The sequence below is a fragment of the Bos indicus genome, chromosome 24, assembly GCF_029378745.1.
Source record: "Bos indicus isolate NIAB-ARS_2022 breed Sahiwal x Tharparkar chromosome 24, NIAB-ARS_B.indTharparkar_mat_pri_1.0, whole genome shotgun sequence".
NCBI lineage: Eukaryota > Metazoa > Chordata > Mammalia > Artiodactyla > Bovidae > Bos > Bos indicus.
In genome coordinates, this window is record NC_091783.1 from 42,651,638 (window position 1) to 42,669,777 (window position 18,140).

At 43.7% G+C, this 18,140-nt stretch overlaps 1 protein-coding gene across 4 annotated transcripts in view; it reads right to left on the reverse strand.

The window, feature by feature from the left end:
* Positions 1–18,140, reverse strand: part of PIEZO2 (piezo type mechanosensitive ion channel component 2) — a 251,246-nt gene that overhangs the window by 99,227 nt on the left and 133,879 nt on the right. For all 4 annotated transcript variants that reach the window (XM_019986928.2, XM_070778959.1, XM_070778957.1 and 1 more), the window contains exons 5-7: positions 15,916–16,078; positions 3,878–4,088; positions 2,420–2,633 (exon numbers count right to left, since the gene is read on the reverse strand). In XM_019986928.2, the coding sequence (XP_019842487.2) occupies positions 2,420–2,633; positions 3,878–4,088; positions 15,916–16,078 (588 nt within the window). The remainder of the gene's footprint in view (positions 1–2,419; positions 2,634–3,877; positions 4,089–15,915; positions 16,079–18,140) is intronic.

Here is an 18,140-nt window from a genome sequence, read left to right on the forward strand (position 1 = left end):
TCCCTTCAAAGTCCAACAGTGCAAAACTTTTTGCTCTATGTGTTCAATAAAATAAAAAATTAAACTTCTAGTAGAACTGAAATATTCATTTAGTCTGGAACTAACGATCTTGCAACAGTAAAATCATTTTTCTCTATGTGTTCAATAAAGCAAAAATTATATGTCTAGAAGAAACTAAAAGACTCACTTAGCCTAGAACTAATGTCTGCACTGAAATTTTGTATCTATCCACTTCTGCTTGAAATAAATATTATGTAAATCCACATCATTAAAGAGACTTCTCAGTGCCCCCCAGCTTTATTGAGGTACAATTGACATGTGAAATTGTAGTATATTTAAAGTGGACAGCATGATGATTTGATATAAGCATAGACTGTAAAATGATGCATAGCACCTCAATCAAGTTAATAATCACTTCACATAGCTACTCTTTTTCTTTTCTTGTGTGTGGTATGAAGGTTTAAGGTCTATTCTCAGCACATGTCAGTACAATGTTATTACAATGCATTGCTACTACTACAGTGCCCCTGTATACAGATCCTCAGAGTTACTAATCTCACACCTGAAAGTATGTACCTTTTTCCACCTCTGCCTACACTCCCCACCCTCCAGCACTTAGCAACTGTCTGTTTTTTTAGGTTTGACTTTCTGTTTAGATTCCACATAAGGGGTGAGATCATACAGTATTCATCTTTCTCTGACTTATTTCACTCAGCACAATGCCCTCCAGGTTCACCCAGGTTGTTGCAAACAGCAGGACTTCCTTCTTTTTCACGGCAAGTAACACTCCCCGTGTGCTGCGCTTAGCTGCTCAGTCGTGTCCAACTCTTTGCGACCCCATGGACTGTAGCCCGCCAGGCTCCTCTGTCCGTATAATTTCCCAGGCAAAAATGCTGGAGTGGGTTGCCATTTCCTTCCACAGAACATTCCTTATATATGCATACTATTTTTTCTTTTGTCATTCGTCCATCAACAAACACATAGGTGTTTCCATGTCTTGGCTCCTCTGTTTTTCATGTCCTTGAATCCTAAAGAATTCACCCCGTATCTTATAAACCAATGACATTTTCCCAGATAACCACATACAACCATGCACCTAAGAACTAACAGGAAGTCTGTACTATCAGCTAATAACCAGTGAATATTGAAATTTCCCCATTTAATTTCAAAAGGATTTGTCCTTAAACTGAGATGTGATCCAGAGTTGGGCTTCTCATCTGTCTGCAGGCTTCCTTGCTTCTCCTTTGAAGTAGGACGGTCTCTGCCCACACCCTCCACACACACTTCTTTTTCAGAATGCTGGTTTTTTAAGAGACCAGGTCGCTTCCCTTACATTCTACAGTCTGGATTTAATGACTGCTTCCCTGTGGAGTCAAGTAAACCACATTCCTGCCCCTTATTTTTCCTGGAAATTGGAGGTTAGGTCTAAAGCCTTAACAATACAATGTCTCGTTCCCCATACTGCATCCAGCCTAGAAGTCTGAAAGGTCAAGGGACCCCACTCTGGTAAAGTTTGTTTGGATCAACTGGTCAAGGTGCTGACTACCCCAGAAGGGGCTTTTCCATTTGCAATTAGCAAATGATCAGCAAGCTTATACTCTGTCATCCTTGCAAACAATCTTCATCCCACAAACTTCTTTAAGTCATGGTTTCAATTTGTGAATAGATTTAAGTATCTCATGAAGAATTGGTAAACAGTAGTTTTCTAATTCTAGCACTCCTTTCCCTGCATTAACTAATGACATCCTGTAAGGAGGAGTTTTCCCTCATTAACTGAGAACAGCCTAGAATTCCTTCCAAAAAGTCAAAATAAATGCTGGGTTCTTTACCTTGAATTCTCATTTTCATATAAGACTTTGGGATAATAGTCAACTTCAACTGAAGCACATAAAATCTCTCTCTCTCTCTCTCACCTTTCTCTCTCTCTTGCTCATCCACACACACACACACACACACACACACACACACACACACACATATACACACACCATGGACTCATGCGTTTTTACTTTTACATTTTTATGGTCACTCAGTTCTTTTTGACCCTCAATTTGTCCTCTGTTTGCCCTCAGGAGCTCCCTCCCACAGATGCTCTGACATGTTCTTCTTATTCTTTGCTGTAAAACATTCTCCCTGGTCTCCTTCCTCAACCGAGACCATGTATCTGCTCTTTGCTGCAAACAGCAGCTTCCCTCCACTTCACCCCAGCAGGACCCCCACCTGAAGCAACACCTCTTCCCTCCAGACTGTGGCCAATACAATCAAGGCAGAGACTGTGTCCCCATCCCCACCAAAGCCCGGCTGACCCACCAGTGGGCATCAGAAGAAACTTATCAGATGCTCAGGGCCCAGTAGGATCCTCCCAAGGGCTCGAGGATTATCTTACGGAATCATCAAATTGTCCAGCAATGCCTCTTACCTGGCATAGTAGTCGTTGGGGGGAACGGCTTCCTGGAAGAACTGGAACTGGTACAGATAGAGTCCGATCAGGTGTCCCGCGGTGAAGATGGCCAGCAGGACGCAGAGACAGCTGAACAGCAAGGGGTCGAAGGTCCGGCACCAGGACCACCAAGTGCACAGGCCCAGAAACACGAAGAAGTACACGGACGAGGTCAGAGAGGGCAGCATCATCCCTGCGGGGGCAGGGGTGCACGTGTGAGAAACGTGGAGAGGAGGAAACCCTGCACAGCTCAGCCTCCGTCACTGTTGGGGATGATGAGGAATGCCTCCTATGCTTGTAGTGAAATTCATCACACTCTCTTGATGATATCAGAATTAGTGCTATTTGTATTGTGGAAAAAAGTCACATGTAAAGTGAAATTTGTAAACGTGGGGAAATATCAGATGAGGAGAAATCCTACCCGTGGCACTTGAGCCCCAACAACAAACATTCACTTCTCCAACCAGTAGAATTTAGCATGTTTACTTGCCTGTTTCCATCTCTCTATTTCTCCCCGAGTTTTTCAGGAATACTGTATGTCCATTCTAACTGTCCTCGATAAATTTTTAAAATAATGATTTACTTTTGCTTGTCTGTTGACGAGGGTTCATGATAATATTGCATTCAGTGGCAGATAAAACCTCACTAAATCTTTGTCCTGCCCGACAAAATGTTATTTGCTCTATCACTAAAAGTGGAAATGTCAAATGAAATCATTCCTTCATAGGCATTTAAAAACTTGGCAGGGAGCATTTTGAAACAACTTCTCATCAAAGTCCTGAGTTACATTTCTTGAGAAATACTCTTCACTTTTCTAACTTTTTACTCTCCTATGGAAAAACAGTTGCTTCATCTCATGAAACTTCACAGAAGCAGGATGGAATAAAGTTTGCAGCAGCTCTGGGGCAATGGGGATGGGGCAAAGATGGAGATAAGGTTTTTATGGAAGGAGCAGCCTGCAGCCAACAGGGAGAGGAAGTGGGCGTGTGTGCTGCGAGATTACCATCTAACTGGGGAAGAAAAACATTCTATCCTGAAGAGTTAAATTAAGAGATCTAATGACTCAATGTAAACAGACAAGCTCCCGAAAGCCCATGTGTAGCTCTGGATGGGGACAGAAAAGGGGCCCTTGTCACAGATCACCACCCACAGGCTCTGAGAGAGGTGAACAGTGGTCCTGTTTGTCACGTAGAAAACAACGCCACCTAACTGCCAAGGGAAAAGACTGCTTTACAGAGGTTAACAGAAACCATCTAATACATAAAACCTACAACTGAACGGGAAAAGCTACGTGTGCTTGTGTGTGCGTGGTTTGTACACATGGCCAGTTTCACAAAAGCTACAGTTACGATTCTGTTGCGGCGGAATAGAATAGTTTCCTTCTTTCATCATTCGCCAGCTGGCTCCCTGTGCGCCCCAGGACTTGGAGGTTCTCACCTGATGAACCCAGTAAAATCGTCACAACAACCTTCCCCGCAGTGGTTATCATGTTGCCAATAAACTCCTTCAGCTTGGAGGCCACAGAGGCCAGCCTGCGGAAGAGTTTTAATTTCGCGCTTTCCTCCAAATCGCCTTCAGCACCGTCTCCTTCATCTAAGTCCTCTTCATAGATCAGGGCCTCTTCGGAGTCTATTTTTTCTCCTCCAGCCTAAATAAATGAAAAACAGAAAACACTGCAGTCTCTGCCTATCCACCCAGAATATTATATGGTTTCTAATTTACCAGTAGGTCAGTGAGGTGAATTTGAGAAATGAGGAAAAAATGCAGACTACCACTCAACCACGTAAGCCCCCTCAAGTCTCTGGTGGTCCCTGTGTGAAGCCCAAAGAACTTTGATCTTTCTTCAAGGCATAAACAGGAAGCATAGCTAATCATAGGGTCCCTAACGGCAGGTCACCTCACCTACATGAGCTCATTTTATTTTACACACAGAAGCCAAGACTGTCTGAAACACCTATTCATAACTTAGCTTTCAGCAATCTGGGTTTGGTTCCCCAGATTTACTTAGTGTGCCACTAAGGTGATGGGAAGTTTGATGAATGGGCTTAAACGGAAAGGATGGGCCAGATCAGCGCTGAGGAAATCCCTTTTCTTTCTGGAGTTTATCTTTGTTCACTATTTTAGTATTTCCTGCCCGTGGGAGGACGAGTGGTCCCGGCTACTTGGCTAAATAAACAGTCGCTTCCTATCTCATCCTTTTAGAGAATTGTGCACGGGTCCAATCCCAGGCCATGTGGGACCTCAGGACCATCACTAGATATTCAGAAGGAAACACATGCACAGCACATACACACTTACATGGATTATTTTAAACTGTGTATACCATGGGCTTTTTTGTTCATTTTTAAAGAATACATAAGATTTTTTTTGGATAATTACAATCTTTCCCTGGAAGGGTTAGGATTTTTTTTAAAGGAATTATAAATATAAACCATTCCCTTAAGACAAAAGGTGCCTGTCTCAAATGCAGGACAGGCTTCATCTTGAAAAGACAGCAGCTTCTGCAGAGTCAGACAACTCTGAGGCCCAGATCAGACATTGAGTCCAAGCAGTACCCGTTTGCTTCATTTTCCCATTTTAAAATTTCTTTCTTTTTAAAAATTTTTATTGAATGAAAGATCCTTTAAACTCTATGGTGCTTTACAGTTTCAAAGATTTCACACATATGATTTCATCTAATTCCATAATAAGTCTTTTTTCCCCTGCTGCTGCTAAGTCGCTTCAGTCGTGTCAGACTCTGTGCGACCCCATAGATGGCAGCCCACCAGGCTCCCCCGTCCCTGGGATTCTCCAGGCAAGAACACTGGAGTGGGGTGCCATCGCCTTCTCTACCCTACTACTAACTACTAGTTTGTTCTCTACATGTGTATGTCTGCTTCTTTTTGTTTCATTCACTAGCTTGTTGTATTTTTTATAGTTCACATATAAGTGATATCAAACAGTACTTATCTTTCTCTGACTTATTTCACTCAGCATAATGCCCTTCAAGTTCATCCATGTTGCTGCAAATGGTATTATTTCATTTTGTGGCTGAGTAATACTCCATTGTGTGTGTGTGTGTGTATATATATATATGTATATATATATCAATCACATCTTCTCTATCCATTCTTCTGTAGATGATCGTTTAGGTTGCTTCTGTGTCTTGGTTGTCATAAATAGTGCTTCTGTGAACACTGTGGGACCTATTTCTTTTCCAATTAGGGTCTTTGTTTTTTTTTTCAGATATATATATTTATATATACATATATATTTTTTTCTTGATATGCTTAATTCAGAATTACATAATATTCACTGCTGGTGTCTGAGCGTCCATCTCACTGGAGGAAGATGGGCACAGGAGGCTGGTGCACAGCTCAGTAAGTGCTGAGTGACCTGAGGGCTTAGACCTGCTGTTTGCCTAGGTGGGTACAGGCCACTTGGGATTTACATTGGCTGTTAATGAAGCCAAGGCTACAGGATGCACTCCCACCCCTGTGCACACACACACACACACACACACACACACACACACACACACGAGGATGTAATCCTAGGCTATTCAAGTCCATATACCCAAATTGGGTTTTGCATTATACTGTATTTCATCATAGCACATTTGTACTTTTTCCAGAAGGAAGAAGAATGTCTCAGGCTTATGCATGAGGATTTTTCAATCTGCTCAGAGCCCAGTGTGCATCAATGTCACTAGTAAGAGACAGAAGAGTACACATACTAGTAAGAGACACAAATAAGTCAGCAACTAAACATCTCACAGCGACACTTGCTATTCCAAGAATTAAAACAGAGTGATGTGATTGAGGGAGTCAGGGCGGCTATTTTAGATTCTGAGTTCAGGGAGAGCCTCTCTGAGGAAGTGACATTTAAGCTGAGCTCTGAATGTCACAGAGCCACCAGCCATGGGGAAATTCTAACCAGAGCCTTCCAGACAGCAGGAAGGGCTGGCCAAGCCTCCATAGCACATCCCCAGACCCACTTTCTCTTCCACCTGCTCTTCCTCCTCACTGTCAGCTGATGCCCCTGCATCCCACGTCATAGAGACATGGGGGCTGAGCTCCAGTCAGTGCCAACACCAGCAGCCCCACCTGTGCACAGGTGCTCGGCCCCCACCTGGGATGATGGGAGAGCTACAGAGCTGCGGTACCAGGAGGAAAGCCCACCCCACATCCCTGTATCACCCACAGAGGGAGTTTCAAAGCAAAATTCTCCGAGAGGTGGCTGGACTCAGAGCAGGACTTGCCTGATGCTTCACTTCTCTTGAACCCAAGCTAAGAGCACTCTGATCACCAACCACTCAACCCAGTGAGGGGGACAATGGGATCTCTTTCCCAGAGCAACTCCAGCAGCTGCAGTAGGGGAAGAGCAAGGGGGTCCTGCAGCCAGGAGGCTGTGCTGGTGGAAGAGGGGGGTGGGGAGTGGAGCTGAAGAGGGTTCACGTCTTGGGCGAGCATCTCATAAGTCCAGTCAGCAGACCCCAGTTGGTAAATTTCACATGGTAGGGGGAGGGATGAAGGAGAATCAGAGGGAGTTCTTGTCTTTGTGGATGAGACCAGGATGACCAGTCACGGAGCAAGTTGGGAAGCCAGTTCTAAGGTGGAGGTATCACAGGGGCAGCTAGTGAGGAACCTGGAGTGTGGACAGAGGTGAGAATTGGAGAGGTCTACCTGAGGATCACTGTCAAAGTGGGTTCTGATGAGGTGACCTGGAGAGAACATAAAGCTGCCTACCTGTTGGAGTTGCCACACCTGGGACCAGTCTCTCCCTCCAACTTTATCCTCATCTCTTGGCCCAGAAACATCACACACAGGGAACCATGCAGAGAACCTGGAATCCACAGGCTCTCTGCCTTGGTATGTGCTGTCCCCACACCGGGAAAGCCCCTCCCCATCATCCAAGGCCCCGGCTCCCAGGCCAGCTTTCTTTCAACTTCTCCATCTCCCAAAGCTGAGTTGCTGTGGGGACTGATCCAGGGATGCTGTTGCTATGACACCCACATCACCACACACATGGGCATTTGTTGCTTAATACTACTTGTACAGCAGGTGGGCAACGTCCTAAAAATGCCTCTAGAGGAAGAAAATTAGTCCAAAACTTTCAGTCTCTACTTGACCAAGGAGACAAAGAGAGGGAACACAGCTAGGGTTGCCTGGGTCACAGTCAGAAACACACTCCTAACTTTCACAATAAATGACTTATTGCTCAATTACGGAATCGCTACGGATGTAGATTAAACCAGATAGAAATCTCCAGTCAAGAACCTTCTCGAGTTTAGATGAATGCATTTCCCCAACCTCTCCTGGGCGGGACAGGGACCCTGTGATTTTTATAAACAGACCAGTGTACTTAAGTTTTTTCAGCATTTTTGTACCAGAATCCCTGGGGCTTTCAGTTGAAAACACTTTCTAAACCTGCCAAACTGAGAGGGAGCCAAAAGTGAGCCCCACCATCCCAGCTGGGGCCAGAAGTGCCATTAGTCACGTCAGGCTGGTCTTCTCCCCGAAATGATCCATCTGGAGCAGCATAAACACCAACGCCCTGGAAGCCCCTCAGCTCACTCACCAGCAAGCAGGCTGGGCTGCTGGAGCTGAAATCTGTCCCCACATTGGAACTCAACTGGATCCTGGCCTTGGAGCTAAGAAGGAGTGTATGCTAAGTCGCTTTAGTCCTGTCTGACTCTTTGCGACCCCATGGGGTGTAGCCCGCCAGACTCCTTTGTCCATGGGATTTTCCAGGCAAGAATACTGGAGTGGGTTGCCACGCTCTCCTCCAGGGGATCTTCACGACCCAAGGATTGAACTCCCGTTTCCTACCATCTCCTGCATTGGCAGGTAGGTTCTTTACCATTAGCACCACCTGGGAAGGGATTCCCTCGTGGTTCATCTGGTAAAGAATCCACCTGCAATGCAGGAGACCTGGGTTCCATCCCTGGGTTGGGGAAGATCTCCTAGAGAAGGGAATGGCAACCCACTCCAGTATTCTTGCCTGGAGAAGCATGTTTAAACTTTGTCTTTCAGTTTCTTCCTAAGAAGGAGTAGCTGTAAATAAAGATTTATTTTTCTAGTTCCTGAGCTATCTTAGAAATGAATGATAAAGAAAACCTTTATAGTTTAAAAAGCCTAATAAAACATTACATATCAGCATTGTCCAGGTTGAAGTCTATATCTTATGTAAAGAATTGTAAGTGCTTTGACTCATCTTCTTTAAAAGTCCCTGACTTCAAAATGTGCCAGATGTACATCAGGCAGCATCTCATGTCATGTGAGGACACTCCAAGTGCCTCGGAGTCAACTGGGTGCGAGGTCATGGTTCCCTAAGCCTGGACCCAAGCCTCCATGCCTCATCCCATCACCGCGTCCAGCCCTGCAGCCTCGTCCCCAGCAGTCAAGCATTAGCAGTTAGTCCCACTAAGTTTTGGACCAGGAAGACACCACCAATTACTTCTAGTAGAACCCAGACATTCATTTTCCCTTATCCCCAAGCACTAAATGAGTCTACCTGTCTTGGACTAAATCCAAGGCTCACCTGGGGCTCTTTAAGAGGCCAGATTACCAGGCTCCCCCTCACAGTTCCTGAATCAGGAATTCAAGGAGCAAGTCCCAGGAACTTGTCTGATTAAAGGACTGCATGAGATGATGTGGAAGCAGCCAGATTAGAATCCACACTCTTCCTGATACCTGTGACCATGGACAAACTCATCCTACATAGAAGCCTTGTGTTTGAGTTGGATGTAAGGCAGACTCCCTTGACTGGAAAACATTGAGGTGATTTATCTAATGGAATTTTTTTCTGATTTCAGACAAACTTTAGATGTTAGCCCAGCACTCCTCAGACCGTGGACTCCATCCTCCTCTTCCTTGTGTCTTAAACCATGCTTGAAAAGATGCTTTGATGGGAGAGCATCAGGGGCACAGATAATGAGCCAGCAGATCCAGAAGCAAAGGGAGCGCTTTCCTAAAATGTTGCAAGTTATTTACTCATTGTTTATTATTGAAAGTTAACAATTTATCTTCTTGGAGTGGAGTCATCGCAACAGAAGAGTCCATGGAAGGAAGAGGCAAGTGCTGTGACTCATCACCATTGTCCACCATCCTCCACAGTGTCCCCATGAACACAGTGCCCAGAGAGCTCCGGAGCCATGCTGGCAGGGGTCACGTGCATCATGTAAGCCTATCGTGACAACATGGTGCAGACGAAGCCAAGATTTTTTTCTGTTACTAAGCTTTTTTTAGGAAGATTACTTTTCCAAATGTATAAGCACAAGTTAAATTGTTCCCTGTTCCATTTGGAAGCATGTATGCTTTCAACCACCTCCTATAGAGCAATACAAGTTTAATAAAGGAGGTTAAGACAGGCCAAGTTAGCAGGTAGCAACCCACTAGGCTATCCAGGACCACAGGCCTGGGGAGCTTTAATAAAACAATCCTGGTACCACCAAACATTCGCCTGCCTCCCAGAATTCTGACTGAACATATCTGGGATGCAGTCTGCACCTGGACCTTTACAAACTCCCAGGTCAAGGTCAGTTTAAGGTGGTGGGGAAGGAAGAGCCTGAACCCACCTCCTCCCATGGACATGACAAATATGTTAGTGGGAGGACATAACTACAAATATGCAGTTACACATGGGTTGATTTTCCCCGGAAAGGACCTGAGAACTAGCTGAATATCTGGTCCACAGCAGAGGACAGGAAGGGCCACACCTAGGCAGGCAGGGAAGGCACAAGGTTGAACTTACCCCAAGAGAGGTGAAATGCCCAGAGTGTGACACCTGCTGAGACTGTGTGTAAGGGACAGTCATTTGCAAATCCAAAGAGGTGTACTGCAGGGTGGGGGAAGGAAGACACTGCCCAGACACTGAGGCACCACTGTGCTCCCACCTAAGTCAAGTCATTCTCCCCCTGTCTCCCCAAAGCAAGGGAGCAAGTCCAGCCCCCACACCCTCTGGCTGAGCCCAGCAGGAGCATACACAGTGCATATGGAGACATGCCCTGGTGGCCAGTAGGACTGGAGACCCTGAGCCCCACAGGACAGTAACAACCGGAGAGAGCACTCTTATCAAGCCACCACCTCCAGGCACCACAGGCCAGCAGACAAACACAGCCCCAAGCTTCTTGTGAAAAAGATCCATCTGTGGAACCTAGAGCCTCAGGTTTCCCTCACACCTGGAGGTGAAGGAGGGGCCCCCGGGAAAGTGAGCCATGAGATATCATCCTCTAACCCCCGTGGCCTTGGTGCTGCTCAGCCAGACTCCAGAAGGAGCTTGTGTAACCCTCAAGAGTTCCAATTTCTGCAATTGTTGCCCAGAGGACACCTCCAGACTCTACATCTGTAGAGCAGCTGGGATTATAATCGTAGCTCTGGGACTGTATGTGTCTCCATGCTTTAGAAGCTGCTGCTGTTTGAAGCCCTGGCTTCAACCTGAGTGCTGAAGGAGAATCTCTACCCCATCAAGCACTGACAGGTCTCAACATGCCCTCAACAATAGGGCTGCTTCAGGAATAAATTAGGTATATCAGTTCAGTTCAGTCGCTCAGTCGTGTCCGACTCTTTGCAACCCCATGAATCGCAGCACGCCAGGCCTCCCTGTCCATCACCAACTCCCGGACTTCACTCAGACTCATGTCCATCGAGTTGGTGATGCCATCCAGCCATCTCATCCTCTGTCATCCCCTTCTCCTCCTGCCCCCAATCCTTCCCAGCATCAGAGTCTTTTCCAATCAGTCAACTCGTTGCATGAGGTGGCCAAAGTATTGGAGCTTCAGCTTCAGCATCAGTCCTTCCAATGAATACCCAGAGCTGATCTCCTTTAGGATGGGCTGGTTGGATCTCCTTGCAGTCCAAGGGACTCTCAAGAGTCTTCTCCAGCACCACAGTTCAAAAGCATCAACTCTTCGGGGCTCAGCTTTCTTCACAGTCCAACTCTCACATCCATACATGACCACTGGAAAAACCATAGCCTTGACTAGACGGACCTTTGTTGGCAAAGTAATGTCTCTGCTTTTCAATATGCTATCTAGGTTGGTCATAACTTTCCTTCCAAGGAGTAAGTGTCTTTTAATTTCATGGCTGCAGTCACCATCTGCAGTGATTTTGGAGCCCCCCAAAATAAAGTCTGACACTGTTTCCACTGTTTCCCCATCTATTTCCCAGGAAGTGATGGGACCAGATGCCATGATCTTCATTTTCTGAATGTTGAGCTTTAAGCTTTAACTTTTTCACTCTCGTCTTTCACTTTCATCAAGAGGCTTTTTAGTTCCTCTTCACTTTCTGCCATAAGGGTGGTGTCATCTGCATATCTGAGGTTATTGCCATTTCTCCCAGCAATCTTGATTCCAGCTTGTGCTTCTTCCAGCCCAGTGTTTCTCATGATGTACTCTGCATATAAGTTAAATAAGCAGGGTGACAATATACAGCCTTGACGTATTCCTTTTCCTATTTGGAACCAGTCTGTTGTTCCATATCTAGTTCTAACTGTTGCTTCCTGACCTGCATATAGGTTTCTCAAGACTGACACCAAAATATTCTTTATATCATTCATATTGGATTTGTTAAACCATATAGAAGAGGCCACTTGCAGCAGACTAAGTCAAGACTAAAATTCCTATTTGAATAAACATTTATCATAAATTTGGTTTCATATTAAACTACTCTTTGTTTCAAAAAAATAATAAAGCCTGAAATCTCATTAAATAGCTAGAAAGAGCTAGAAGTACATAAATATGCAGATACTATCAACTTTGTGAAATTACTGATGTCATTGGTGTTTTATTGCACAGATAACCTTTCTACACAATTTAACTCTCATAACACAACTCATGTTTTTTAAAGATGTAAGAATCTGAATCTTTCAGTTATGATTTGTCAATCTGCTTCTGAATTAAAAGGAACAAATAAACAAGACCACAAGTATGTCAGTTGGCAAAGAATCTTTCATGGCACTTAGGGAGTTGGTTCTTGACCGAGGTTTGCTTTCTGTAAAATTCAAAAACAGGACAAAGCCTCCTCCCCAACTCCATGCCCACTGGGTTTTTTTCGGGAGAATCCTTGGATTTGTGATGCCCTTTAAAACAGTGAACTTAAGCCTCATTATCAAGTCCATGGAGATTTGGGAAGAGTCCTGAGCATTCTCCAGGGATTACTTACTACTCTGAAACAAAGCTGGATTTGAGAAGCAATTCTCCCAGGCACCAGAGGGTTGATTAATCTGCCATTTCTCCACTGAGATAAATGAGAGAAGAAGCAACGCCAGCAAACACTGTCCTCTCAAAGGATCCTCAAAAAGCAAGCAATCTAGAACACAATCGCCAAGATTTACGAGTCGCAGGAAGTATGCTAGGGACTTCAAAATAAAATAAATTCTACTGCTTATTTTGGCTGTGTATTTATATTCTTTTCAGACTCCAGACAGATGGTTCCCCAGTAAGAAAAATTTCCTCCTGGATTCATCTCTGGACAGTCACTCTAGCCGGCTCCCCTGGGCCACCTGGGGCTGGAATGTACTGAGACTATGGAAACTAATATCTAAATTAGGTGCAAACAAATTTAACCTAGAGGGAACTCAACTTTATAGTAATGATATTTAGCATTTTCAGTATTAAGGGTTTTTCTGGTGAGTGAGACAGTGAAGAATCTGCCTGCAATGCAGGAGACCTGGGTTCAATATCTGGGTTGGGAAGATCCCCTGGAGGAAGGCATGGCAACCCACTCCAGTATTCCTGCCTGGAGAATTCCATGGACAGAGGAGCCTGGCAGGCTACAGTACATGGAGTCACAAAGAGTTGGATATGACTGAGTGACTAACGCTTTCACACTTTCATTTTCCAAGCTCCCCAAAAATAATGCTCAGAGAATCTACCTCTTTTTATCATTAAATAATGTAATCAATGAGGGTTAGAACTGCAGATGATGATTGCAGCCATGAAATTAAAAGATGCTTACTCCTTGGAAGGAAAATTATGACCAACCTAGAAAGCATATTAAAAAGGAGAGATTACTTTGCCAACACAGGTCCGTCTAGTCGAGGCTATGGTTTTCCCAGTGGTCATGTATGGATGTGACAGTTGGACTGTGAAGAAAGCTGAGCGCCGAAGAATTGATGCTTTTGAACTGTGGTGTTGGAGAAGACTCTTGAGAGTCCCTTGGACAGCAAGGAGATCCAATCAGTCCCTCCTAAAGAAGATCAGTCCTGGGTGTTCACTGGAAGGACTGATGCTGAAGCTGAAACTCCAATCCTTTGGCCACCTCATGCGAAGAGTTGACTCATTGGAAAAGACCCTGATGCTGGGAGGGATTGCCAGCAGGATTGGGGGCAGGAGGAAAAGGGGATGACAGAGGATGAGATGGCTGGATGGCATCACTGACTCGATGGACATGAGTTTGGGTGAACTCCGGGAGTTGGTGATGGACAGGGAGGCCTGGCGTGCTGTGATTCATGGGGTCGCAAAGAGTAGGACACAACTGAGTGACTGAACTGAACTGAATGTAATCAATAATATATAGGGTGCAGATATTTAAACAAATTTCAAATGGGAGAGAGGTATCATGAGCCCATCCTGGAGAACAGAGGGGAATCAGGAAGGAAACATGATTTTACTATCGGTCAGTGACATCGTGTCTCTTCTTCACCAGATGGGTGACCTTGACCTAACATCCCTTATCTTCAGTTGTCAGTGCAGGTTTTCCTAGTTTTATGGCAAAACAGTGTTTGAACTGGAGACAGAAGTTCTTTCTGTAGGAAGCTTTGTAATTCAGTCATGGTTGTCTGTTACCAATGGCAAGGAAGGAAGTCCTTTACTGAGTGAGTTGGCCTCAAACACACCCTCCAACTTATCTTTCTCTCATTTTAAGAGGCTTTAAATTTTACATTTTTGTGATTGTTCTACTTCCTTTCAAACTGGAGAAGAGCAAAGGGAGGCAAGCACATGGCCCTTTATTTAGTCTTCAGGACAATCTCCACTTTGCGGAAGAAGAAAGAGGATAAACAATTTTCCCAACATCACACAGCTTCCAAGTCTGACTTCAGAGTCCACTCAGCTCACAGTAACTATCCCTTACCCTCCATCTACAATATGAGGAGAACTGAAAACAAATCTTGCCTTATCAAAAATAATAATGAAAAGTCCTAAGTCCAGAGAGCTTGAGTTAATGGATTTATTTTCACTGAATCTGGAAAAAACAGGGTGATTGTTTAAACCAGATAGTGTTTCAAAACTGTAAATACTATAAAAGAAATTTCAAATGTAAAAGCAGAGGTTAAAATTTTAAATTCTGTCTTAACCAGAAGAAAAAGCACCTTCATAGTTCTATTTCTAGGACACTGACAAACGTTGTACAGTTTGTGAACTTGAATGCAAGAGATAGGTAGTTAGGACCTTGCTGTAATGATTTTTAACACCATGTACCCTTTTTAACATTTACCTTAAAAACAGCAGAATATGCATATGCCACAGAATTGTATATTTTTTACTCACAAGGATTTTAGGCAATATCATCATTTCTAATCTGCAGAGGTTTATGGAATCATATTCATTCTTTCTTCATTGTTGTATTCTAATAAATATCAAGGGAAAATGCTGTTCATTTGTGAAGCACACACATTATTTGCCATAACTGAGAACTTTCTTTCTTTGATGTCATCATGGTTACCAATCTCAATATAAGAAATTTCAACTACCTTCAGTTTTATAGGTTTAATTTCTTGCCAAAGCTTATGAATGAGTACTTACAATTGTCTTGGGTCAAATGTCCAAATACAGTCTTTTAAGGAATTTTTTTCCCTGTAAATTTTATCTTTCAATTACCAGATCAATTACTTTTTAAGTCACTGTTACCTAGACTCATATGACAAAGTGCAGTTATTAGAACAAACAGGTCAGTGACAGAGCGACTCCCGCTTCTATTTGCCACAGAGTGAAATCTGACGTGTCCCCTGATCCAGCTAAAAATTCACAAACGTTTTACTCATTCTTACACTCTTCCAAATGCATCTATTTTTTTCTCTGGAGTACTTTAAAAATACCTCGATGGAAGCTTACAGATTTAACCACTGACTCAGGATGGCACAGTGCACAGACTGGAAGCTTCTTTAAAGGTAGAATTAATTTTTTTTTTTCTCTGACAACTGCCAGGTGTTTCTTCTCTAAGAATGTTGCAGTAACTAAGTATCTAGGGCATGGGCCAAGACACAAACCTGAAAGGTTTCCAGTGTGAGTTAAGGGCGGATGGTAATGAAGAGACACCAGGTCAGGCCCAGGCCCTTAGGGTTAATGCATCTCACAGGGCAGCCCTCACGTCCCCGGACTTGTTTCCACGTGGCCGAGTGCGGGTGAGAATGCACATGCGTGAGGACCACACGAGGTGTACAAAGCAACCACCCAGCACAGGAGGGCACGAAGCTCTGTGCATATCTCACTTTTAATGTCACAACCTACAAGGCCCCAGAAATCAAACCAGGAAGAGGCCCAGACTCAGACTTACCGATTCTTCGTTCTCAAATTCCGGGTTACACTGCGCGGCCTCTTCGGCCACTGGCTTCTGAACAATGTTCCTACAGACCAGCCAGATGGTCAGGCTGGCGATGAACATGCCCACGTCAGGCACAAACACTCGGATCCCATTGCCAGCGTCGGCTCCCTTTAAGCTATGAAGGGAAAAACAGGGAGGAGGAAATTCAGTTGTTTTGATGTTGCAATGGTTAAACCATCACAGAGTATGTTTGAATCTTCTTAAGACTTAAAGAATGCTCAGTTTCTGCCTGGAAGGTATCAGAAAGCTTTTCTCTGACTCCAGCCTTACATAATCTACTAAGACTCAGGAAGCTTTCAGGGAGTTTCAGAAATAGCATGAAGAACCCGAAACCAACTCTCACTCCTAAAACGTACTGATGAACTAAACTGTTATTAAATAAGCCATGTGTCCAGGACAGAGACAGGTGTTTGCAACCTGGTAGGAGCTGTTAAAGACTAGATGTACATGAGCAGCCCTGGAAGTAAATCCAAGTTTAGAGGGAAAACAGAGGAAACATTCAAGCCATCCTTGAACAGGAACCCTTCATTACTTTGAATGCTGAGTCGATTTTGTTTTCCATCCTGTTCCAAGAAAAGGCAGGTCATTAACAGAGAGCTCAGAAGATTTGGTCCCAGTGTCAGCAGGACCTGGTGGCTGTGTTTCATTGGGACCTTCCCCTTGTCCTGTGCTCCCCTCTGTCTCGAAGAGATAACACTGTTCATCTTTATTGCACAGGATTCAAATGAGAGTGACCCAATGTGTATCAGAGCTAAAACTTGTTTAGGGAAAAGCAGCAGAAGATAGGAAGTTATCTCATGTGAAGATACGTATTTTTCAAATACACTTTATGTGATGAAATATATAGTCGTCATTTACATTGGATATATGATGTATTTGGGTAAAAACATAATAAATAGCAAGACCTCTACCACCTAGAAATAATCATGTTGACATTTTAGTGAATTAAAAAATCATATGATATTGCTTCTATGTGGAATCTAAAAAAATGACATGAACTATTTACAGAAGAGAAATAGACTCATAGACAAAGAAAACAAACTTCTGGTTACCAAAGGAGGAAGGTGAGGGGGAAGGGGTAAATTAGGAATTTGGGATGAACATATACACAGCACTGTATATAACAATAAGACCTACTGTATAGCACAGGGAACTCTACTCAATAGTTTGGAAACCATAAGAAACTACTATCCGTGCAATCTTAGAGTTAACAAAACTAGGCTCATACTTTATCTACTGTTTTTGAAAATAATTTGTTCATTTAATACATCACTCACGTCTTCACAACTCACTGAAGATTTTGAAACCTTTACCACACTCACAGTCAGATAGTAGTTACTTAACTAGTCCACTACAGTTGCACATTTAGAATATTACCAATTATTTGGTACCATAATATGAATGTAAGTCAAGTCTTAAGTGAAGAGTCTCCTAATCCAGGATTTCCTACGAAAAATTCCTCAGACCAGTCTGACTGGCTTTTTATAAAAATGGTCTGGAAAAGGACCTCCCCATTAGAAGCCTGGGTTTTATACACAACTCTAAGTGAGAAACAGATTTAAGGGCCTAGATCTGATAGATAGAGTGCCTGATGAACTATGGACTTAGGTTCGTGACATTGTACAGGAGACAGGGATCAAGACCATTCCCATGGAAAAGAAATGCAAAAAAGCAAAATGGCTGTCTGGGGAGGCCTTACAAATAGCTGTGAAAAGAAGAGAAGTGAAAAGCAAAGGAGAAAAGGAAAGATATAAGCATCTGAATGCAGAGTTCCAAAGAATAGCAAGAACAGATAAGAAAGTCTTCCTCAGCAATCAGTGCAAAGAAATAGAGGAAAACAACAGAATGGGAAAGACTAGAGATCTCTTCAAGAATATTAGAGATACCAAGGGAACATTTCATGCAAAGATGGGCTTGATAAAGGACAGAAATGGTATGGACCTAACAGAAGCAGAAGATATTAAGAAGAGGTGGCAAGAATACACAGAACTGTACAAAAAAGATCTTCATGACCCAGATAATCACAATGGTGTGATCATTCACCCAGAGCCAGACATCTTGGAATGTGAAGTCAAGTGGGCCTTAGAAAGCATCACTATGAACAAAGCTAGTGGAGGTGATGGAATTCCAGTTGAGCTATTTCAAATCCTGAAAGATGATGCTATGAAAGTGCTCCA